At 43.3% G+C, this 25,120-nt stretch overlaps 1 protein-coding gene across 3 annotated transcripts in view; it reads left to right on the plus strand.

Moving 5' to 3' along the window:
* The window catches only part of ZFHX3 (zinc finger homeobox 3), a 246,768-nt gene extending 230,091 nt beyond the window's left edge, over positions 1–16,677 (plus strand). For all 3 annotated transcript variants that reach the window (XM_055305892.1, XM_055305891.1, XM_055305893.1), the window contains 2 exons: positions 1,204–6,675; positions 10,685–16,677. In XM_055305892.1, coding sequence (XP_055161867.1) covers positions 1,204–6,675; positions 10,685–12,384 — 7,172 coding nt within the window. In that variant the 3' untranslated portion in view covers positions 12,385–16,677. The remainder of the gene's footprint in view (positions 1–1,203; positions 6,676–10,684) is intronic.
* The last annotated feature ends 8,443 nt before the right edge of the window (positions 16,678–25,120 follow it).

Here is a 25,120-nt window from a genome sequence, read left to right on the forward strand (position 1 = left end):
AATGGAAACAAAATGAAATATTGGGCCAAAATATTCACTGAGCAAGAGTGCCAAGAATCCTTACATTCCTCCTAAGGTGAATGTAACTGATTAAGAGATGAGGGGCACTGGTGTCACCTACTTTATACTTTGGTTCTTGGCATGTATTTGTACACTATTTATATAGTTGAAAGTGGAAAGAAAAAAAGGTGAGAGCCAGTGGGATTTTGGTGGACACCTGTTCCCCCCAGACTATACATTTAGGGAGTGAATAACCAGAGACTCAGTTAATAGAGCCATGACTCACCATCTCTGAGGACTTAATTATTAAGGCCTTCTAGAGCATTGGAGGCATTTCAGGGCACTGATTTAGCTGTCTCTCTCCAGGAGCTTCCTCTGCACAAAGTTCTTCTTTGAATCTTCTGGGATTGCCTTGAGCTCTAGCATAGAAGTACATTTGGAAAGAACATTGTTTTAGACATGGATGCTGGTGCCCCGTGGTGGTTCCTAGCTAGATGGGTCATTAGACCTCCACTTTAGAGGCTCTCCTACATCTTTCACCTTTTGTCAGCAGCTGAGATTTAAACTGGGAAGACTTGAGCCCCACTACTGCCCCACACCTTCCCCCATAATTTGTCCATATTAAAAGGTAGATACAGCTGACTTTAAAAGGGTCAGAATGATACCACTGTAGAAAATAATTTTGATGTATTTTAATGGCCACTGAATGTTCGTTTCTTAATAGTCAAAAGTAATATTATAACAAAATAAGCTAACAAACATATTCCAGAATTTCTTATATTACAATAGACAGCAGTTATCTTAAATTCCCCACCATTTAGGATAGCATTAAATCACATATTTTATAGTTCAAGTCCATGTTAAAGGAGAATCCAGTCTAAGATCACAGTTCTTGAGAAATTTAAGATTCTGAATTAAGCAACTGAAAGGTGTGTAAAGACCATGATATGATACAGACCTATTATGAAGGAAACTTTTGTATTTCCTTTTAGTCCCCTCTGTTCATGTGCATTTGCTTAGAATATGCACTCTTTCTAGGGGGCTTTATGGAGAGTCTGTGTTCCAATTGGGTATTTCCCTTACTATAAGATTTTGTATTCATGAGGACTTGCTAGGTAGATAGTTCTGGGTGCCATCCTGAAACAAAGCCTTCTTTATCATTGGGCTTGGTTTTTGTTTTTTGTTTTTTTTTTTCTTTTACAGAAACCTCAGAGGATCTGGGAAAGAACATCTTGCCCTCTGTAAGCACAGAGCACAGCGGAGATTTGAAACCCTCTCCTGCTGACCCAGGCTCTGTGAGAGAAGATTCAGGCTTCTTATGCTGGAAGAAGGGGTGCAACCAGATTTTCAAAACTTCTGCCACTCTTCAAACGCACTTCAATGAGGTTCATGCCAAGAGGCCTCAGCTGCCTGTGTCCGATCGCCATGTGTACAAGTATCGCTGTAATCAATGCAGCCTGGCTTTCAAGACCATTGAAAAGCTGCAGCTCCATTCTCAGTACCATGTGATCAGAGCTGCCACCATGTGCTGTCTTTGTCAGCGTAGTTTCCGAACTTTTCAGGCTCTGAAAAAACACCTTGAGACAAGCCACCTGGAGTTGAGTGAGGCTGACATCCAGCAGCTTTATGGTGGCCTTCTGGCCAATGGGGACCTCCTGGCAATGGGAGACCCTACCCTGGCTGAGGACCACACCATAATTGTTGAGGAAGACAAGGAGGAAGAGAGTGACTTAGAAGACAAACAGAGCCCAACAGGCAGTGACTCTGGGTCGGTACAAGAAGACTCAGGCTCAGAGCCAAAGAGAGCTCTACCTTTCAGAAAAGGTCCCAATTTCACCATGGAGAAATTTCTAGACCCTTCTCGCCCTTACAAGTGTACCGTCTGCAAGGAATCTTTCACTCAAAAGAATATCCTCTTAGTGCACTATAATTCTGTCTCCCACCTGCATAAGTTGAAGAGAGCCCTTCAAGAATCGGCAACTGGCCAGCCAGAACCCACCAGCAGCCCAGACAACAAACCTTTTAAGTGTAACACTTGTAATGTGGCCTATAGCCAGAGTTCCACTTTGGAGATCCATATGCGGTCCGTGCTGCATCAAACTAAGGCCCGAGCAGCCAAGCTGGAGGCTGCAAGCGGCAGTAGCAATGGGACGGGGAACAGCAGCAGTGTCTCCCTGAGCTCCTCCACCCCAAGTCCTGTGAGCACTAGTGGCAGTAACACCTTCACCACCACCAACCCGAGCAGTGCTGGCATCACTCCGAGCTCCAATTTACTGAGCCAAGTGCCCACTGAAAGTGTAGGGATGCCGCCCCTGGGGAATCCCATTGGTGCCAACATCACTTCCCCTTCAGAGCCCAAGGAGGCCAATCGGAAGAAGCTGGCAGATATGATTGCATCCAGACAGCAGCAGCAGCAGCAGCAACAGCAGCAGCAACAGCAGCAGCAACAGCAGCAACAGCAACAACAGCAAGCACAGACACTAGCCCAGGCCCAGGCTCAGGTTCAGGCTCATCTGCAGCAGGAGCTGCAGCAGCAAGCTGCCCTGATCCAGTCTCAGTTGTTTAACCCCACCCTGCTTCCTCACTTCCCCATGACCACAGAGACCCTGCTGCAGCTGCAGCAGCAGCAACATCTCCTCTTCCCCTTCTACATCCCCAGTGCAGAGTTCCAGCTCAACCCGGAGGTGAGCTTGCCAGTGACCAGCGGGGCACTGACACTGACGGGGACAGGCCCAGGCCTGTTGGATGACCTGAAGGCTCAGGTCCAAATCCCACCACAGAGCCACCAGCAGATTCTGCAGCAGCAGCAGCAAAGCCAGCTCTCTCTGGCCCAGAGTCATTCTGCCCTTCTCCAGCCAAGCCAGCACTCTGAAAAGAAAAACAAATTGATCATCAAAGAAAAAGAAAAAGAAAGCCAGAGAGAGAAGGACAGTGCCGAGGTGGGAGAGGGCAACCTAGGACCCAAGGAATCGCTGCCAGATGCCTTGAAGGCGAAAGAGAAGAAAGAGTTGGCACCAGCAGGTAGTTCTGAGCCTTCCATGCTCCCTCCACGCATCGCCTCAGATGCGAGAGGGAATGCCACCAAGGCCCTGCTGGAGAACTTTGGCTTTGAGCTGGTCATTCAGTACAACGAGAACAAGCAGAAGGTGCAGAAGAAGAATGGGAAGACTGAGCAGGGAGAGAATCTGGAAAAGCTTGAGTGTGACTCCTGTGGCAAGCTGTTTTCTAACATCTTGATTTTAAAGAGTCATCAAGAGCACGTTCATCAAAACTACTTTCCCTTTAAACAGCTGGAGAGATTTGCTAAACAGTACCGAGAGCACTACGATAAACTGTACCCCCTAAGGCCCCAGACTCCAGAGCCACCGCCACCACCTCCCCCACCACCTCCTCCACCCCCTCTTCCTGCAGCACCACCTCAGCAAGCTTCCACGCCAGCCATCCCTGCATCAGCCCCACCCATCACTTCACCCACAATTGCACCGACCCAGCCATCCGTCCCACTCACCCAACTCTCAATGCCCATGGAGCTGCCCATCTTCTCACCGCTGATGATGCAGACGATGCCACTGCAGACCTTGCCGGCTCAGCTGCCCCCTCAACTTGGACCTGTGGAGCCTCTGCCTGCAGATCTAGCCCAGCTGTACCAGCATCAGCTCAATCCAAGCCTCCTCCAACAGCAAAACAAGAGGCCTCGCACTAGGATCACGGATGACCAGCTCCGGGTCCTGCGGCAGTATTTTGACATTAACAACTCCCCCAGTGAAGAGCAGATCAAAGAAATGGCAGACAAGTCTGGGTTGCCCCAGAAAGTGATCAAGCACTGGTTCAGAAACACCCTCTTCAAAGAGCGGCAGCGTAACAAGGATTCCCCTTACAACTTTAGCAATCCTCCTATCACCAGCCTGGAGGAGCTCAAGATCGACTCTCGGCCCCCTTCACCAGAACCTCAGAAGCAGGAGTACTGGGGAAGCAAGAGGTCTTCAAGAACAAGGTTTACTGACTACCAGCTGAGGGTCCTGCAGGACTTCTTTGATGCCAATGCTTACCCAAAGGATGATGAATTTGAGCAACTGTCTAATTTACTGAACCTTCCAACCCGAGTCATAGTGGTATGGTTTCAAAATGCCCGACAGAAGGCCAGGAAAAATTATGAGAATCAGGGGGAGGGCAAAGATGGAGAGCGGCGTGAACTTACAAATGATAGGTATATTCGAACAAGCAACTTGAACTACCAGTGCAAAAAATGTAGCCTAGTGTTTCAGCGCATCTTTGATCTCATCAAGCATCAGAAGAAGCTGTGTTACAAGGATGAGGATGAGGAGGGGCAGGATGACAGCCAAAATGAGGATTCCATGGATGCCATGGAAATCCTGACACCTACCAGCTCCTCCTGCAGCACCCCAATGCCCTCACAGGCTTATAGTGCCCCAGCACCATCAGCCAACACAGCTTCTTCTGCTTTCTTACAGCTCACAGCGGAGGCTGATGAACTGGCCACTTTTAGTTCAAAAACAGAGGCGAGTGATGAGAAACCAAAGCAGTCTGAACCTCCCAGTGCACAGCCAAACCAAACCCAAGAAAAGCAAGGACAACCAAAGGCAGAGCTGCAGCAGCAAGACCAACCCGAGCAGAAGACCAGCGCAGCCCAGCAAAAGCTCCCACAGCTCACTTCCCCCACTTCGTTACCACAGCCTCCTCCACAAGCACCCCCACCTCAGTGCCCCTTACCCCAATCAAGCCCCAGTCCTTCTCAGCTCTCCCACCTGCCCCTCAAGCCCCTCCACACGTCGACTCCTCAACAGTTGGCAAACCTACCTCCTCAGCTAATCCCCTACCAGTGTGACCAATGTAAGTTGGCCTTTCCATCGTTTGAGCACTGGCAGGAGCATCAGCAGCTTCATTTCCTGAGTGCACAGAACCAGTTCATCCACCCCCAGTTTTTGGACAGGTCACTGGATATGCCTTTCATGCTGTTTGACCCTAGTAACCCACTCCTGGCGAGCCAGCTGCTCTCTGGGGCCATACCTCAGATTCCAGCCAGCTCAGCCACTTCTCCTTCAACTCCAACCTCCACGATGAACACTCTGAAGAGGAAGCTGGAGGAAAAGGCCAGTGCGAGCCCTGGAGAAAATGACAGTGGAACAGGAGGAGAAGAACCCCAGAGAGACAAACGTTTGAGGACAACTATTACACCAGAACAGCTAGAAATTCTGTACCAAAAGTATCTGTTAGACTCCAATCCAACTCGAAAGATGTTGGATCACATTGCGCACGAGGTGGGCTTGAAGAAACGTGTGGTACAAGTCTGGTTTCAAAATACCCGAGCCCGGGAACGGAAAGGACAGTTCCGGGCTGTGGGCCCAGCCCAGGCCCATAGAAGATGCCCATTTTGCAGAGCACTCTTCAAAGCCAAGACTGCCCTCGAGGCTCATATCCGGTCCCGTCATTGGCACGAAGCCAAGAGAGCTGGCTACAACCTAACTCTGTCTGCAATGCTTTTAGACTGCGATGGGGGACTCCAGATGAAAGGAGATATTTTCGATGGAGCCAGCTTTTCCCACCTGCCCCCAAGCAGTAATGATGCCCAAGGTGTTCCCCTCTCACCTGTGAGTAAAACCATGGAGTTGTCTCCCAGAACTCTTCTTAGTCCTTCTTCCATCAAAGTGGAAGGGATTGAAGACTTTGAAAGCCCCTCCATGTCCTCAGTTAATCTTAACTTTGACCAAACCAAGCTGGACAATGACGACTGTTCCTCTGTCAACACAGCAATCACTGATACCACTACTGGAGATGAGGGCAATGCAGATAATGACAGTGCGACGGGAATAGCAACTGAAACCAAATCCTCTTCTGCACCCAATGAAGGGCTGACCAAAGCGGCCATGATGGCAATGTCTGAGTATGAAGATCGGTTGTCATCTGGTCTGGTCAGCCCAGCCCCAAGCTTTTACAGCAAGGAATATGACAATGAAGGTACAGTGGACTACAGTGAAACCTCAAGCCTTGCAGACCCCTGCTCCCCGAGTCCTGGTGCAAGTGGGTCAGCAGGCAAATCTGGAGACAGTGGGGATCGGCCAGGGCAGAAACGTTTTCGCACTCAAATGACCAATCTGCAGCTGAAAGTCCTAAAGTCATGCTTTAATGACTACAGGACACCCACCATGCTAGAGTGTGAGGTCCTGGGCAATGATATTGGACTGCCAAAGAGAGTTGTTCAGGTCTGGTTCCAGAATGCCCGGGCAAAAGAGAAGAAGTCCAAGTTAAGCATGGCCAAGCATTTTGGTATAAACCAAACAAGTTACGAGGGACCGAAAACAGAGTGCACTTTGTGTGGCATCAAGTACAGCGCTCGGCTGTCTGTACGTGACCATATCTTTTCCCAACAGCATATCTCCAAAGTTAAAGACACCATTGGAAGCCAGTTGGACAAGGAGAAAGAATACTTTGACCCAGCCACTGTACGTCAGTTGATGGCTCAACAAGAGTTGGACCGGATTAAAAAGGCCAATGAGGTCCTTGGACTGGCAGCTCAGCAGCAAGGGATGTTTGACAATGCCCCTCTTCAGGCTCTTAACCTTCCTACAGCATACCCGGCGCTCCAGGGCATTCCACCTGTGTTGCTCCCCGGCCTCAACAGCCCCTCCTTGCCGGGCTTTACTCCATCCAACACAGGTGGGTTTTGCTCCAGGTGATTCTTAAAGCATTTAAATTGCTGCTCCATTAGCATTCTGTTCTCTGGCTACCACCCAAACCCTCTGAATGTTGGACAGATAGGAAGAAGCTTCCCTTTCAGGTTTTCTAACAGCAACAGAACTCCTGGTCCCTTTCATCGAGTCTCCCTAGTGCTGTGGTGTATATGGTTCTAGGACTTCCCAGTCTCAGGGATGGGATCCTCTGGTTGGCATAGTCTGCTCTGAAATTATTCTCTTGCCTGATGTTCAGTAACAACCAGGGTGTATGCTACAGGGAAGAACTTGAGGGTCCTGGCATCCTAAATCCTGGGGTGTTTTCAAGAACGCGGTTTCTAGCAGAGACCCTTTCAGTCGGTCTTTGTGAAACTGCTAATCCACTCTAGATATTTGTTGAAAATAGAAGGCATTTGAATATCCTAGCTAATTCTGGATTGTGCTCTATGGAAACTGGTTTAAGAGAACTTAAATCAAGTCCTTGTCCTTACCTGTGGTCCCTGCCCCTGTTTTTAGAGAGCTGTGCTGCCAGAACTGCTGTCACAAAGAAGCTCTCATAGATGGATCCTGACTCCTGGCCTTCTTCCCTCGCCAGGACAACAGTGGTTACAGTAGTTCTTAATGAGACTACCTTTGTACTCGAATGCACTGACTAGGAATCTTGTATTGGGCAGTATGGTTCTGAGTCTTCAGACAGACAAAAAACATTAATGCTCATTTTTAGGATCTTCAATCACCCCTTCATTTCCTTTTGCCCATCTCTTTCTTGCTCCCCCCAGCTCCCTAATTCAGTCATATACTTGGTACTCTTATTTTTCTATTATTAATAGGGAGTTTGATAGTTCTTCCTGTGTCCTCTTGTTCCTCCTTCTCTGCCGTCACCCCTCTTCTCTGGAGCCAGCTGTCTTTCCTAAACTGGACCTCCAGGATCCTGTGAAACTTAGGCGGAAGTTAGGAAGTCATGCCCCTCCCCCATCCCACTCAGGGCCTGCATTGACCACTGTACTTTTACCAAACAAGAGCCTTTCAAGTGCCTCCTTGCCTTCAGAATGTGTTCCCATTCTCAGGGGTTGAAGTGGTAAAAAGGTTAAGATGCGTAAGTCATTGCTTACCATTGTTGGCAAGTAAGGTCACAGAATTCTGCTAAAGCCAACAAGACATAAGGCAAGAATCAAGCTATGGAACGTGTCTAGGCACTGAATTGCCTTTGCAACCCAGGACCTTGGCAGAAGGGCTTGGTTTCGTAATAATGTGAAAAAAAAATTAGAATTAGAATGTCTGATCTATTCCCCTTGTTTTACAGATGAGAAAACTGAGGGCCAGAGAGGTCAAGACCATTCAGCAAGCTAGGGTAGGAGCCAGAGCTCCCACCCAGGCCTCCAGGCTCCCAGTGCTATGTGCTCCTTCCACAACACCCAATATGAGCCAGTCAGTCAACAGGTATATGTTTAGTGCTACTCAGGTTCTGACCACTAACAGTGGACTCAAGATAGAAAGGTATGCTCTTAATTACTAGAGGCAGCCAGGTGTGCCCCCATTACTACCACCTGACTGTACCACAGCTCGCAGGAGTGCTGGATCTGGAATGGGGGAAGGAACTTGTATTTAATATGTCAAGTCCAATGGTAAGCTCTTTCCATATGACCTTCCATTTAGTCCCTACAACCATATATTATGGAAAGTTGAGGTTTCATGCAGTCAGTGGGTGGGCATAAGGCCAAACAGCAGCTGTGTGTCAGACACAATCCTTACAGCGTCAGTCTGACTCCAGAGGCACACGTCAGGTATCGGGGGATGAGATGCCTTATTAGTGATAATCTTGCAGATGAGAAAACTGAGGCCACGGAATTATTTTGAGAATATATTGAGCTACTACTACATCATATGTGGCTAATACAGAAGTTGGTAAATATAGCAAGGGTTCTGTAAATAATTCTTAACCATTCCTTTCTCTTCTATTCAAGATACAGAAGTCAGTGTAAGGCCTTCTGACCTGGATTTTTCTCCTGAAAGCCTGATGCCACAGAGATGGAGAAATCTCTAGATGTTTTCTCCTTGCCTCACTGATCTTTTGGCTCTGTCTGGCTCCAACCTATAACATGGAGCAGGCCTGTTGCCTAGAAGTACATAGAGAGAGAGCCATGTCCTAAGTTGTTGAATTCATAATCCATTTGCTCTCCATCTTGTGCGTGCCAGTTTAACCAGTGAACCTTTACTGGCTTTTTCTGAGTCACATACTTCTTTGTGGTTTCAGTTCCTTCTGTGCATTGAGGAAACTGGGTGACTTCATTTCAGTAGTCCTTTTCTGCTGTTTTGAAAGAGTAAATTAATGCTGCTCTGTGAAGCCAAGGGAGGCATCCCCCTTCGCTTTCCAAACATTAATGGCTATTTTTCTGGGATTGGCAGCTTGAGGCAATCTTGTCCTCGTCATCTGAAGTTTGAGGGTTTTTAAATGTTGCACCAGTGTGAAGTCAGCATTGTTTTCATGCGTATCTAGGCTTCTTTGTGTTTTCTCATAAGGACAGTGTCATGTTATAGAACACACCCCCACAACCCCAGTTTTTGGCAGAAGGTGGTCCAGATGAAATAGTGAGGAGCTGTGGAATATTATTATTTTACATTTTGATGCCCTGCAAAGAGAAGGGATGAATACGGTCTAGTTTCTTAAGTGTGATGAACGTAATGTTCTGAGATCCACTGCCTGTGAATTCTTCCCAGCATCTCCTGATTCAGCACATCTGGTCTCCCTGCCCCACATTGCTGTCCTCCACCACCACCACCTTGATAGTCTTTTTGTTTTGTTTTTTAAAGAATTATCTATTTATTCATGAGAGATACACAGAGAGAGGCAGAGACACAGGGAGAGGGAGAAGCAGGCTCTGTGCAGGGAGTGGGACTTCATCCCGGATCTCAGGATCACGCCCTGAGCTGAAGGCAAATGCTCAATTGCTGAGCCACCCAGGCATCCCCACCTTGCTAGTCTTGATGCACCTATAGCAATGCTGTCTTCCATACCTGGAACAAAACACTCAGAGTAGGGGAGAAATATGAGTGAGGACGGATATTAAGCTCTGGGCTGAGTGAAGGCTTTATAAGCAGAGTGTGACTGCAGATGGGTATCTACCCCATGCGGGCCTGGTGACTTGGTCAAAAAACTTTACTACCCATAAGTATGAGTAGGTTGTGATGTCTTAGGAAGCACTGGTGCCAACACACTGGGCTGTTCCCATTTCTGATACTGCTTTTCTCCTCTTCTTGGGGGTGGTTTCTCAAGCATCTATATGTCATTCCAATGGGTAGGAAGAGTGAATGCTCATTTCTCCAGTAAACTTTAGATTCATATGCCTACACGGTTACATTTTTCAACAGATTTGTTAAAGTGCAGATTAGGTGAGCCAAGGTAATGGGGACAGTTTTCTCTGAATAGATCGTTTTTATTTCTTCCCATTGTTCATCCTCCTCTCTGCCCTCTTAACACATCCATTCAACTATAGCAGTGGAGACCAGAGAGGCACATGTGTTTGTTCACATGGTCTTGGGGCTTGGTCAGGTTTCTTGCTTTTGCTCTTTTCTCCAGTTACCTCTGTCCTCTACAACTTCTTCTGGTGGGGCCTCTTAGCTATACTGTTTCTGTGGAGCTTTGATGAAGGACATTGGTTCAAATGTCCCAGCTGTAAACAGCTAGTTTGGGGAACTGGGCAAAGAACATATGAATTAGTGGGTGTGGCATGTGTGGCAGGAAGGTGTTAGAAATTGTTTTAACTGAAAGGGGAACTAGGGGAGCTGACCCAGGATTGTGCCCTGATTATAGAGTATAAGGTTATCCACCCCTGAGCCTGGTGAGACCCCTCTACTGAAAATGGTGGTTTGGAGAGGATCTTTCAACTTTAAACCTTGAGATCTCAGACTTCATGCCAGTGACACAAGTAAAAACATCTTGAGCTTCATCCTCAGCACCCCAGACTGACGTATGGTTCTGTCTTCGTTTCTTTCAGCTTTAACGTCTCCTAAACCGAACTTGATGGGTCTGCCCAGCACAACAGTTCCTTCCCCTGGCCTCCCCACATCTGGATTACCAAATAAACCGTCCTCAGCGTCGCTGAGCTCCCCAACCCCAGCACAAGCCACCATGGCGATGGCCCCTCAGCAACCCCCCCAACCCCAGCAGCAGCAGCAGCCACAGGTGCAGCCGCCGCCGCCCGCAGCTCAGCCACCACCCGCACCACAGCTCCCACCGCAACAGCAGCAACAGCAACGCAAGGACAAAGACAGCGAGAAGGTAAAGGATAAGGAAAAGGCACACAAAGGGAAAGGGGAGCCCCTTCCTGTCCCCAAGAAGGAGAAAGGAGATGCCCCCACAGCGGCCACAGCCACGATCTCAGCCCCGCTGCCCGCCATGGAGTATGCAGTGGACCCGGCACAGCTGCAGGCCCTCCAGGCAGCCTTGACTTCGGACCCCACAGCGTTGCTCACGAGCCAGTTCCTTCCTTACTTTGTACCAGGCTTCTCTCCTTACTATGCCCCCCAGATCCCTGGCGCCCTGCAGAGTGGGTACCTGCAGCCTATGTATGGCATGGAGGGCCTGTTTCCCTACAGCCCTGCGCTGTCGCAGGCCCTGATGGGGCTGTCCCCGGGCTCCCTACTGCAGCAGTACCAGCAATACCAGCAGAGTCTGCAGGAGGCGATCCAGCAGCAGCAGCAGCGGCAATTGCAGCAGCAGCAGCAGCAGCAGCAGCAAAAAGTGCAGCAGCAGCCCAAAGCAAGCCAAACCCCAGTCCCCCCGGGGGCTGCTTCCCCAGACAAAGACCCTGCCAAAGAATCCCCCAAACCAGAAGAGCAGAAAAACGCACCCCGTGAGGTGTCCCCCCTCCTGCCGAAACTCCCCGAAGAGCCAGAAGCAGAAAGCAAAAGTGCGGACTCCCTCTACGACCCCTTCATTGTTCCAAAGGTGCAGTACAAGTTGGTCTGCCGCAAGTGCCAGGCGGGCTTCGGTGACGAGGAGGCGGCGAGGAGCCACCTGAAGTCCCTCTGCTTCTTCGGCCAGTCTGTGGTGAACCTGCAAGAGATGGTGCTTCACGTCCCCACGGGCGGCGGCGGCGGCGGCGGCGGCGGCGGCGTTGGTGGCGGCGGCGTTGGCGGCGGCGGCGGCGGCGGCGGCTCGTACCACTGCCTGGCGTGCGAGAGCGCGCTCTGTGGGGAGGAAGCTCTGAGTCAACATCTCGAGTCGGCCTTGCACAAACACAGAACAATCACGAGAGCAGCAAGAAACGCCAAAGAGCACCCTAGTTTATTACCTCACTCTGCCTGCTTCCCCGATCCTAGCACCGCATCTACCTCGCAGTCTGCCGCTCACTCAAACGACAGCCCCCCTCCCCCGTCGGCCGCCGCCCCCTCCTCGTCCTCCGCTTCCCCCCACGCCTCCAGGAAGTCTTGGCCGCAAGTGGTCTCCCGGGCTTCGGCCGCGAAGCCCCCTTCTTTTCCTCCTCTCTCCTCATCTTCAACGGTTACCTCAAGTTCATGCAGCACCTCAGGGGTTCAGCCCTCGATGCCAACAGACGACTATTCGGAGGAGTCTGACACGGATCTCAGCCAAAAGTCCGACGGACCGGCGAGCCCGGTGGAGGGGCCCAAAGACCCCAGCTGCCCCAAGGACAGTGGTCTGACCAGTGTAGGAACGGACACCTTCAGATTGTAAGCTTTGAAGATGAACAATACAAACAAATGAATTTAAATAAAAAGATTAATAACAAACCAATTTCAAAAATAGACTAACTGCAATTCCAAAGCTTCTAACCAAAAAAAAAAAAAAAAAAAAAAAAAAAGGAAAAAAAAGAAAAAGCGTGGGTTGTTTTCCCATATACCTATCTATGCCGGTGATTTTACATTCTTGTCTCTTTTCTTTTTTTCTTTTAATATTCAAAAAAACAAAAAACAAAAAAAAAAAAAACAACAAAAAACCCTTAACCCTGTTACATTGTGTCCTTTTGAAGGTACTATTGGTCTGGGAAACAGAAGTCCGCAGGGCCTCCCTAATGTCCTTGGAGCTTAAACCCCTTGTATATTTGCCCCCTTTTCAATAAACACCCCACGTTGATAGCACAGAGGAGCCCGGCATGCACTGTATGGGAAAGCAGTCCACCTTGTTACAGTTTTAAATTTCTTGCTATCTTAGCATTCAGATACCAATGGCTTGCTAAAAGAAAAAAAAAAAAAAAGAAATGTAATGTCTTTTTATTCTCAGGTCAATCGCTCACACTTTGTTCTGTTTTCAGAATCATTGTTTTATAATATATTATTTTTTCAGTTTTTTTTTTTTTTGTTCCAGAAAAGATTTTTGTTTTGTTAATTTAAAAACGGGCAGAAAGTATTTGAGAAAAACAATGTGAACTGCTTTAGCTTTCTGGGGATTTAAAGGATAGCTTTTCTGCTGAAGCCAATTTCAAGGGGAAAAGTTAAGCACTCCCACTTTCAGAAAAAAAAAAAAAAACAACCCACACACAGAGTGTTGAGGACTTGTAGCTTAAAAAAATAAGTTTTAAAAACTGACTTTCTGTATTTATGATAGATATGACCATTTTTGGTGTTGAGTAGATTGTTGCATTGGAAATGAACTGAAGCAGTATGGTAGATTTAAAAGGAAAAAAAATCTTTTGTGTACATTTAGCTTTTTGTATGGTCCAGCTGACAGCTCCTCATTTGATGTTGTCTTGTTCATTCCTAGCAGATAGATTGCAATCCGTTGATTCGCCTAAGCTTTTCTCCCCTTTGTCCCTTAATTCCACTTTCTCCTTCCTCCTCCCACCCTATAATCTCCCACTTAAGGTAGCTGCCTTCATTTCTTAGAGGGTAGCTACAGAATTATTTTATAAAACTAAAGAAAGAATTTCAAAAGGTTCTAGGGGTCATTAGGATCCTCACAGATTATTTTTGGTTGGGGAGTTGAAACTTTTTAAAGGCATATAATTCTAGTTACCTATGTCTGTTAGCCTTGTGCCATTTATTTTTTATTTATCCTTCCTTTAGCTTTTCTTTTTATCCCTCCTTTTCTTCCTTGTTTGGTAGATGCTTCAAATATTCTTTTCCTAAACTAAAGCATTTGTTTCGGTTTGTGTAATTGGGCTGTGTGCTTTTCTTTCTAAAAAAGTTTTTGGTTAGGGGTTTTGTTTTTGTTTTCTTTCCTCTCAGAAAAAGAAATTTCATGCTTTAAATAAAATCCAAAGACACACCCTTTCACTGCTGATGCAGAAAAAAGGGAAAGGGTTCTTGTTACTTGAGAATTTGTTTCTGATTTAAACAAACAAGACTTAGTTTAATAAAAGAAAGAGTAAAACAAAAGATTCCCAGGTTGTTATGTGCTTCTTCTGCAAGCAGAGAGGCAACTGTTAATGACAATTCCATATACCAAAAGACACATTTTTTACTTCAAAGTTTTGTCCTTGTGTTAGGCAGTCTGAGCGGCGAGTGATCCAGAGTGCAGCCAACAAAGAAGCAGATAGCAATGTACAGAGAGCAAAAAAGGAACCGTATGTGAGGCACTTGTATTTATGTTAATATCTGTATTCCTGTAACACATAACACAACGCAACATACACCCTTTCTCATCTTAAAACAACGATCTGAACTTTGAAAGGAAAACTTTGTGCTGCTAAAACGTAGATTTTGGAGACAAATAGATGCTTTGCTGTTTCACTTTCATAGCCAAACATCAACAGAAACAATCTCCCCCTACCCCCAAAAGTGTGAAATCCTTCTCCCCTTCATTCTCTTCCTTATGTTTCAAAAGGGAACTTTGAAGACTGTGAATGCAGGTTCCATTGGTCATCTTTCAGGCTTCTTTCCCCAGTGCTGAAGCCACTCAACGACTTTGCAAAAGACTGGAGCATTCCAAGATCTGAAAATGGATTTCTTTTTTTCTTGTTTCCTCTTTTTTAGCCGGGACTATTTTATTTTTATGAATTTGTTTTTGGTTTAATGAAAGAGTAGATCCTGAACTGTTGTATATATTTCTAACTAGGCTGATGCACAGTGCAAATTCCTTTTTTTTTTAATTTTTTAAGTAGAAATACTAAAGAGTACCATCTAACTATTCATACCAATATCCAGTTGTAGCATAAGGTGTCAAAAGTACACAAAAAAACATTTGCTGTTTTAACAAGCTGTTTTCTTTTAACAAGAATTCTTGTATTTCTCCCTGTGTTTGAGATGAACATTTTTAAATTTTAAAGTTGTACAGTTTTTTGTTTTCCATTATTTTATCGTTTGTAACTCTATGAAATATATATATATTTTTTGCCATTTAACTGTTGTATGTTACTCTGTGTCTGTATCATATAGAAAAAATTGTTTTTGTTTTTGGTTCTCTATGTGATACCAATTAACAATTTAACACTAGCTTTACCTGTCAAATTCTGCTAGGTTTTTTTTTTTCTGAAAACTTTGTTTTTAAAAATGATATTGCTTGGTAATAGTGCAATTTCTATCCCTTTCCCTCCTCCCTCAACTTTAAGTTCATTTCCTTGTAATTTTGCCACCCCCTCCACAACGGTGGGGTTTTTTTTGTTTGTTTTGAGCTACTATGCCATCCTCCCTCTGTGCGGCGGAGTGACTGTCAGTGTTTTGTGAAGCCATGCCTTGACCTGTGGGTATATTTGGCAACAGCAAGGTGGTTGGATAGATTGGCTAAGCATGCTTCCACCCACCAGTGTTTCTCAGAGGGGTTATGTGATTGTTTCATCCTGGAGTGGGTTGCACATTTGATGCTTTCCTCTACAACTCTACCACCCACATATATATGTTCACTCAAAAAAGAAAAAAAAAATTCTCAGCATTAACTCAGAAGTAGCAAAGCAGTCAGTAATGGTGACAATTAGAAGCCAAATATGAACTAGTTAGATGTTTGTGGGTTGACATCCACTATGGCTATGACTGGTATCATTTACAAAGCATGAATTCACTACAATGCTCAACTGTTTAGATTGGTCTCACTAGAAGAATTTAACTCCTGTCTGTTGCATAGTAGGTAGCTGAATAGGATATCTCAACTCACTTTTTAAATTAGTTCTTCACCTCTACTGACACTTCATGTTTTGGTTGGTTTGGTTCCCCCCCCCCCCCCAAATACTCCTAAGTGTGGGTTGGCACTTGACACCATTCAGTCATGGCACCATATGAACCCACCAAATGGAACTTATTTCAACCATCCCTCCTCCATCCTTCCAAAAAGAAACTTAAGAAGGAAACACACACACAAACACACACACACACGAAAAAGTTTAAGTCTAGGAAATTTTTTTTTAATTAAAAGTTATTTAAAGAGATGAATGTGGCCAAAGTTTTACATGATTGAAAATAAAGTAAAACAGACGGCATGTGTTTAAACCTGAGTTTATCAGGCATGGCAGGAAGTTGCAGGAGAGAGAGGCAGTGACCCAAGCCAGTGCACTTGATGTTCATGGACATATATTTTTTTTAAATAAATTAAATTAACATTTTAAATATAAGCATAAATTGAGTTGGTTGTTTGGCGCTGAGATACTGCCCACTGTGAAACAAAGCTTTGACTAGTTTTTTTTTGTTTGTTTACTTTCGGGGGGGAGGGGGGGCAAGTTTGGGTAGGAAAGAAAGCATAAATGAACGTGACCCTGAGGTGAAGAGGTATATGAACAGCCTTTGCAATGTACAAAAAAACAAAAAAACAAAAAAAACAAAAAAAAAAACAAAAAAAATAGAGCAAGTGAAACCAAAAATGATGTTCTTGGTGTTTTTCTATAATGTAGTCTTGTTAGCTTTTTTGTTACTGTAACAATGCTGATCTCGAACTGTACCAAAATACATGGAGACTAACAAACAGAACCACATGGAACTTTCAAACTGAAAAAAAAATTTGTCACAAAAACTTTGTTGTCATAGTTAAGTTGATTGTAGATGGTAATTGAATATACTCCTTTGAAAATATTTCATCAAGTATGTTTCCTGCTCATTGTGATACATTAAAAAAATATGAGCAAAAGTTCTTGTCTTATGCCATCAGATTTTGTGTGTGTGCGCATGTGTGAGAAAGGAGACCGATGACTGGCAAAATATAAACAGTATCCTGAGGTTGCATATACTTATTCCAAGGTACACCGCTCTTTAGTATTTCTAAATGTCCATGTGTTTCCCATCTCTTGGTGTTCATGAAAGTGCAGCAGGTTTTCACTGTGATGAATGAATTTCATTCATTTCTCAATGAAATACCCTTCTCAGCTTATTTCATTGAGAAAGATAAGGCTGACAACTTGGATAGTATTTGACCCTCAGCCCTAATGGTGTGTGTGTGTGTGTGTGTGTGTGTGTGTGTATTTTTCCAAATGTTTATATGAAAATCTTGGACACTTGGTACAACCACAAGCAAGTTAGTTTTGCTGGTGACCAGAAGAGAGGTAAGTTAAACTTTTCTGAGATGGGAATTGGATCCAATGTTTTTAACAGAAGGATATAAAAGGTAAGTTGAACTAAGTAATATTCACTACATCTACCTTTCCTATCAAGGACTTTTTTAAACCCCTTTTAGAGTGGAATTTGAGATAAGAATAGTCTGCAAAATAGTAATAATGTTAGTCATTCCTACATATGAGAGAATACTCAGTTCTCTTACCAAAAAAAAAAAAAAAAAAAAAACAACTTACAGCACAAAATGCCTGAAATTCATTAATAAGGACTATATCCAAGATCAGGCTCAAAGGCCTTCCTTCCATTCATCTCTAATTTATAGTCACAGCTGATAAATAATTTACAAAACTCTAGTAGCTGGGCTTGGATAGCATTGCAGGCTACCTATGTCCTTGCAAGGTCTGCAGCATCTGCCCTCGGCCAACAGGGGTATTTTCTACCTCAGGAGTTAAGCTATGAAATCCTCTCCTATTGCATCTGACAGCCATTGTCAACCGAGTCTTTTTTTCTTAATTCCTGGAGCAGGAATTCAAGAGGCAAAGACCCTATTGGCTAAAAATGTCAGAGAATTCTACAACTGGCAGAGGCATTGCTAGTGCTTAGAAAGGAAAAGTTGGTTCCCTTGCCGATGCTAGAACCTCTATGCCAAACAAGTAGCATCACTATCCCTAATAAAACCCTGATCTTTCCCCACACATTGTACCTTTCTTTTGGGTGTTTCTGCAGAAGCACAAGGCTTCTATGTCAGTATGTTTTTTTGGCACACAGTTATGTCACTGATCCTTCTGACCCCACAGAAAGGTACAGTATGATAAAAACTGTTCAGACCCAAAGCCACATCTGCCTTTCTAAGCTATAATTATTTTAGGATCTGGCAGGATCACATTGAAACATTTTAAATTGAACAATTTTGCAGAGAAGTTTTGCTGTCTCAGCTCTTTAGAGGAAGGTAACTACAATACAATTCTTCTACAGATAAATTTTTAACAAAATAAGACCAAACCTTAGTGATGGTTGAGCCCTTCGTATCAGAAAATCTCTAAGCGGGATCCCTGGGTGGCACAGCGGTTTGGCGCCTGCCTTTGGCCCAGGGCACGATCCTGGAGACCCGGATCGAATCCCATATCGGGCTCCCGGTGCATGGAGCCTGCTTCTCCCTCTGCCTGTGTCTCTGCCTCTCTCTCTCTCTCTCTCTATCATAAATAAATAAATTAAAAAAAAAATCTCTAAGCACCTGAATTACATTGCAAGAGGTTTGGGCAAGGGACTTGGTTACGAGAAAAGCTTTTTCTTAAAAGAAGGCTTCCAATCTGGCTTCCATATCATGCTCATGTGGATATTAACCTCCTTGGAATTAATAGTACTACACCACCCCCACCCCCCCGGAAAATGTGAAACGGCAACATCTTAAAACGGGTGATAGGTGTTAGGTAGCTGTTTCTAATTTTGCTTTAAAGAAATGTCTGTAGTGCCTAGCTCCTGTTATGGACTAATGACCTTCCAAATCTCACTTTTAACAAGTTTAGACTTTAAGTTACAAGAGCACAAGTAGTTTGAGTCAAGTTGAAGGATGAGAAGTTTGCACCTGCTGCTTTGCTCTGCAGCCTTAATTACAGCAGGACACATGTGCTCTCACTCAGTCTCTGTACATTACTGCTGGGGGTGGACCAGCCAAGGCTCTGGCAAAACTTGTAAAGGAGTTAGTGCTCTCAGGGCCATTAGAGTAGAGGCAGCTTTCCATTACTTTTTACTTCACAGCAAAGGTGGGTATTTTCTTTCCTTCTTTCCTTCCTTCTTCCTTCCCTCTTTTTTTCATCCTCTTTTAAATTAGAGGCACATATTTTTAAGATGTCTTAGCCAATTAGATTCCTCTCAGTCTGTCTTCTTGGGTTTTTAAATTATAGGTGCAAAAATAAATTTGTTCTTGATCCTTTATGACTGCCTCATTTCTTATCCTGTATGGAACAAAGAGACTATGTAATCCGATTTATGAGTCCTTTAACATGGGAATAAGAAGTTTCAGGTGAACGGTTTCAATCTTGGACTAAGAAATCAGTGCAAAGAAGCAGCTGAGAGTAGCAAGTGAGGTAGGCTTCAGTAAATATTCTCTGTGTCTGTGTAATGCCAAAAACTTCCTTTTGACACTTGCTCTTGTTTTCGTATTCTTTGTACACTACTGTTTCTTGAGCTCCCTCAACTGTTACTATTTTTTGGATGTCTTCTATAACACCTTATATTTGCATGACACATGAAAAGTACTTTTGTAAAATTCTTGTTCCTCAAAATGATCTATAAGGTAGGCAAAGTGGGTGACATCACAGGTGTTCAGGGTAGGGAGGTAATGAGGGGAGAAGGCACTAACCATATGTTTAGCCTTTGTCCAGTGTTCCTTCTTCCCCTACACACCCCATATACTATTTCCTGAGAGACACTAAGGAAAAGTGTCTGAGAGAGTGGGCTCAGGAGTCAAGACTAACTGGGTTTGGGCAGCCTGGGTAGCTCAGCGGTTTAGCGCCACCTTCAGCCCAGGGAGTGATCCTGGAGACCCGGGATCGAGTCCCATATCAGGCTCCCTGCATGGAGCCTGGTTCTCCCTCTGCCTGTGTCTGTGTCTGTGTCTCTGCCTCTCTCTCTCTCTCAATCTCTCTGTCTCTCATGGATAAATAAATAAAATCTTAAAAAAAAAAAAAGACTAACTGGGTTCATTCTGGCTCCAGCAACGTGACCTTGATTCTGTTATTTATTCCCACTGTAAAATGAGGATAATGGTACCTGTTTCACAAGATTGTTGCAAAGATTAAATAATATATGCAAAAATGTTTTGAACACTGCCTGGTACATACTGAGTGACAAATACCTGTTGCTAATATATTTGTCAGTTTTAACACTCCACATCTCTTTTGCTGTAGGTTCCTTGGGACTGCAGCTAAGTCCTGCTTTAATTCGCAGAGGGTTGGCAGGGGGTTGGGGGAGCTGCAACTGTATACATCAGTCCCATTAAGCCCTTGCCTTATATTTCTATTCAGATGCTTCCCTGTCCATAAATATCTCAGACGATCCAGAGGACCCTCAGGGAGATTCTGCTCAGAACTGTACAGAAATGCGGTGCAGGAGCTTGCATTTCACTCTTTCAGTGCCCCACTTCTAATGATTAATTCAGTTAGAAGAAAGGATGGCTTTAATTTGTTTTTGTTTGCAAGAGTAAACATAGTCCTGCTTTACCATCCCTTGACAGGTGAGCAGCTTAAATGTCCGGGGTTACAGAATAGAGAAAATGGAATAGATTGTGACAATTTGCCCACTGCCATTGCCTATTTTGAGGTGATTCAGATACACAGTTTAGAAACTGTAGCTTCTAAAATGAAACTGTGAGAGTGAATGAACTGTATGTGAGACAAAACTCAAAGAGTATCCACAGAGGACTGTAGCAATAGGATACTTCCACCCCAAAGCACAGGAAGAGTTTTTAAAATACTATTATTCTAGTAAACTACAAAATAAGTACCTGGAAGAGGCATGGGAACAAGTGGGAAAAAAAATAGCACAGAGTAAAGGTTTGAGTAGAATGTTCCATGATTGCCTCTGCAGATAAGAACTTATCAGTGATGTAGGCTTTAGGTGGGTATAGCTCCATCTGTGAACTTTCTCCATTTTTAAAAAACAGTGATGGTACTGGAAATAAGAGTGATATTGGTGTGAGAGGACTAGTAAAAGCTATGGAGGATGACTGGTGAGTGATTTTTCCTTTTCTCTGAGGATAATAACCTATAAATGTACTTTGACGTATTGCCTATAGATAAGATTTCATTATAAGGTGTCTGCATTTGATTCGTTATAGGGTTCTAACTTTGACAGTGAATAATTTTCAAAATCTGACTTGTATTCAGCTGAATTGATTTGTTTTTTTTTCTCACAAACTGTAAAATTGCTGCACTGATGCCTCATCTGAATTGTTTCCAATAAGAAATCTGCTGTCATCCTTTTTTTAAATAATTTTTTTTCTCTAGTTGCTTTTAAGATTTTGTTCTTTATCACTAGTTTTATCACATCATGTTTAGATTTTGATGTACCTTGGTGTAGTTTTACTTATGTTTCTTATGCTTGGGTTTTGTTGAGCTTCTTGAATCTTTGGGTATTACCTTTCATCAAAAATGGAAATTCTTGGGCAGCCCTGGCGGTTTAGCGCCACCTTCAGCCAGGGCGTGATCCTGGAGACCCAGGATCCAGTCCCAGGTTGGCCTCCCTGCGTGGAGCCTGCTTCTCCTCCTGCCTGCATCTCTGCCTCTCCCTCTCTCTCTCTGTCTCTCATGAATAAATAAATAAAATCTTTAAAAAAAAATTCTTCAGCCATTGTTTCCACAAAAAGATTTTTCTATCCCCCTTCCTGTAGGGACTGCAATTATCTGTTAGGCTATTTGAAGTTAACCTGTAGCTTGCTGATGCTCTGGTTTCATCGGGGAGGGGGGTTAGGGAGAGGACAGGAGGTTACTCTTTTCTTGTGGGTTTCATTTTCCATAGTTTCCAATGCTGTGCCTTCAAGTCCACTTACCTTTCTTCTTTATTGACATTAATCTCATCCAGTGTGGTTTTACGTCTCATATCTTATAGTTTTCATCTCTAGAAGTTTGAGAGTTTTTTAATATCCTCCATGTCTCTATATAACTTTTGAACAGTTATAATTGCCTTACTGTCATCCTCTTCTAATCCTCATATCTACATAAGTTTTGCATCAGTTCAATTGAGTGATTTTTCTCCTCATTATGAGTTGTGTTTTCCTGCCTCTTTGCATATTTGGTGTTCTTTGATTAGATCCTAGTCATTGTGAATTTGTTTTGTTGGATAAATATTTTTGTATTCCTATAAATTTCCAGTTTTTTATGTGATGTACTTAAGTTATTTGGAAACAGTTTGATGCCTTTGGATCTCGTTTTAAATTTTGTTGGACAGGATGAAAACACTATTTAGTTGAGGGCTAATTATTTCCCACAACTGAAAAGGACCCTTTCTGAGAACTCTACTCAAATGTCCCATGGGAAAAAAATGTCCATGAACTTTACCAATCTGTGTGAGCATCAGGTGTGGCTCCCTCTAATCCTTTGGGCTAGTTCTTTCTGTCTCACAGTTTCCTAACATGAAAGCATTGGTCAGCACTTTTCTGAATACTTGTTGGGGTCCCTGTAAACATCTCCAGAGGTCTCTCTTTACTGTACTGTGTCCTGCAAATTCTGGCTGCTTTGGTTTCCCCAGGATCAGCTTTATTTCTTTAAGCCACAGACTGCTGGGTTCTACCTATGGATAGGTTCCATATCCTGTGCTGTGGCCTAGAAACTCTCAAGAAACTAAGAGGGAATAATCAAAGGGCTCACCTGTTTATTTTTCATCTCTCAGCAATCACTGTCCTTCACTGTGTGACGTTAAGTGACTGGAGAACCATTCTTTCATGTATTTTATCTTGTCTTTTTAGTTGTTTCAGCTGGGAAGGTAAGTCTGGTCTTTGTTACTCCATCTCAGCTGGAAGCAAAAGTCAAATTTAGTTTTTAGATATATGCAAGCAAAGTCCTATATACATTTCTACAGTGCTACCTACACTTAAAAATTTCCCAAAAGGTTTGATATACATAGGAGTCTTATTTCCCCAGCAGACTTCTCTGAACATGACATGGTACTGAATCACTCTGAGGATAAGGATTGTAACCTATTCATCCTTTTGCTTAATCACAATAATCACAAGTGGAAGAAGGGTAGGTAAACACACAAATTCTTCTAGCCACTTTTTGCCATACCATACTGCCAGATAGAATGGGAAAACCATTTCTAAAGTTTCAAAGTCAGCCCATGGCAGCAGAAATATTTCTGATGGTAAAACACTATTTTAGGTCTTCCCTTTTAACTATAAGGGCTATCACTATTCATAAAGTTATTTAAGTTTTTAAAGAAAAAAAGAAAAAATACCACAACACTTCCATTTCACTGTCTTGTTTCACTCAGATCATTTTTTAGGACACCTAAGTGTGGCTCAAGAGATCCATTTGGAAGCGTAGTTCATACTGTGAGGTGAAATCATTGCACAAATACAGAGGAATAATAAAAATCAGGCCCTAGTAGTGAACTAGAAGTAGTTATTCTTGCTAAACTCAAATCGTGGTTTTTTTTTTTTTTGTATTTTGGCAAAAATTTATTTCTAATTGGGCATATAATACATAATTCATGAAATTCATAGAGTGCTGACTCATTACTTGCTTTCAAAACTCTCAATATTTGTTCCAGGGTATCTTTCCCACTATATTCCCACTATATTTATTTGCAAATAATCTACTCCACTAAAACTAGCCTACCTACCAAACACACCCTGTACTTTCCCCTCTACATTTAAAGGCTTAGAAATGTCATTTATTCCATGACTCTCATCACATCTTCCCAGGCCCTTTTCTGACCCCTTATTGTAGCATATATAATGTGTTTTTGGCAATGATACATACATGTGTTTTACCCTTAGATCACCTGCTATCCTACATATACATTTAATGTTGGAGTAAATTAAAGAATGAATAAAGGAAAGGGTAGTCATATTCATCTTTATGCTTCTTAATAGGAAGAGAAGTCTTAAAATGAATGAGTATAGATCAAATTATATATCCTTAGGCTAAAACCCTAGAAAATTTTCAGTCCCAAACCTGTAAGGGAGATATTTTTCAGCAGATAGTAAAGGAGAATAGAAATCAATGAAAAAATCAAATGGGACAGGATTAAAAACTATATTAGGCAAATGTTTGCTTTTTAGGAGAAAAAAATAATTGCAATAAAAATAGCCCAGGAATTTAGAAGTACAGTTGAAACCCTTTGTAGCTTTCAAAAAAAAAAATGAAGGAAGGTATTAAGTAGTTATTTGAAGAGTTACATGGTTATGTTTTTCTAATCAAAATGGAAAAGTTTGTAGAACATTTGAAAAAGCCAGGCCTCACACCAAACCCAGAATGAACATCAGAATATAACCCTAATAGAGATGGGCAGCCCAGGTGGCTCAGTGGTTTAGCACCACCTTCAGCCCAGAGTGGGATCCTGAAGACCTGGGATCGAGTTCCACATCAGACTCCCTGCGTGGAGCCTGCTTCTCCCTCTCCCTGTGTCTCAGCCTCTCTCTGTGTGTCTCTTATGAATAAATAAATAAGATTTTTTAAAAATAACCTTAATAGAGAGAATTAAATAATTATGAAGTTTGAAATTTGCCTTCAGTTGCCTTCAGTTTTCACGAGCTGGTTTCTTTGGTTTACTCATTAGAAAAAAAGATAAATGGAATATTTTTATGATTTTTCTGTCTGTAAAATCTCATACCAATGAAGATATTTCCATAAGTTATGTATAAATGCAATATAATGAAGTATAGAAAAAAAGATGCAGATTTTAAAGTTCCTCTTAATGGATGGGTCTGACTTATAGAGTATCCCATATAACTTTAAAACATTCATTGCTATCAAAGACCTATAAAAGTAAACATCCCCTTTTCCCCCCACAAAAGCAGCATGCCCAGAATATTTCATGGGTAACTTTCACCAAACTTTTTAAGGCCACTGCAGAGGCAACTGCAAAGCCACTATAGAGGGATAGGTGGATATAAAAAGATATGTGAGGGGGGAAAAAACTAAGTACCCAAATCAAAATTCTAAATCACATGAAAAAAATTTACCAAGATAACCAAGAACTTAACAGTCAGTAGATGGATTTACTTAAAATCTAATGGCCTATGATCCATTAACTACTAATTATGAAACAAAAGCAAGCAGGTATAAACAAGAAAATAAATTAAAAGTACTATATATGGGGGTGCCTGGATGGCTCAGTCAGTTAAGCATCTGCCTTCCATACTAGGTCATGACCCCAGGGTCCTGGGACTGAGCCCTGTGTTTTGTGCTCAGCACAAAGCCTGCTTCTCTTTCCCCCCTCTGCTACTCCTCCTGTTTGTGCTCTTTCCTTCTCTCTTTCTCACTATCAAATAAATAAAT

Source organism: Nyctereutes procyonoides, unplaced genomic scaffold (assembly GCF_905146905.1).
Source record: "Nyctereutes procyonoides isolate TBG_1078 unplaced genomic scaffold, NYPRO_anot_genome, whole genome shotgun sequence".
NCBI lineage: Eukaryota > Metazoa > Chordata > Mammalia > Carnivora > Canidae > Nyctereutes > Nyctereutes procyonoides.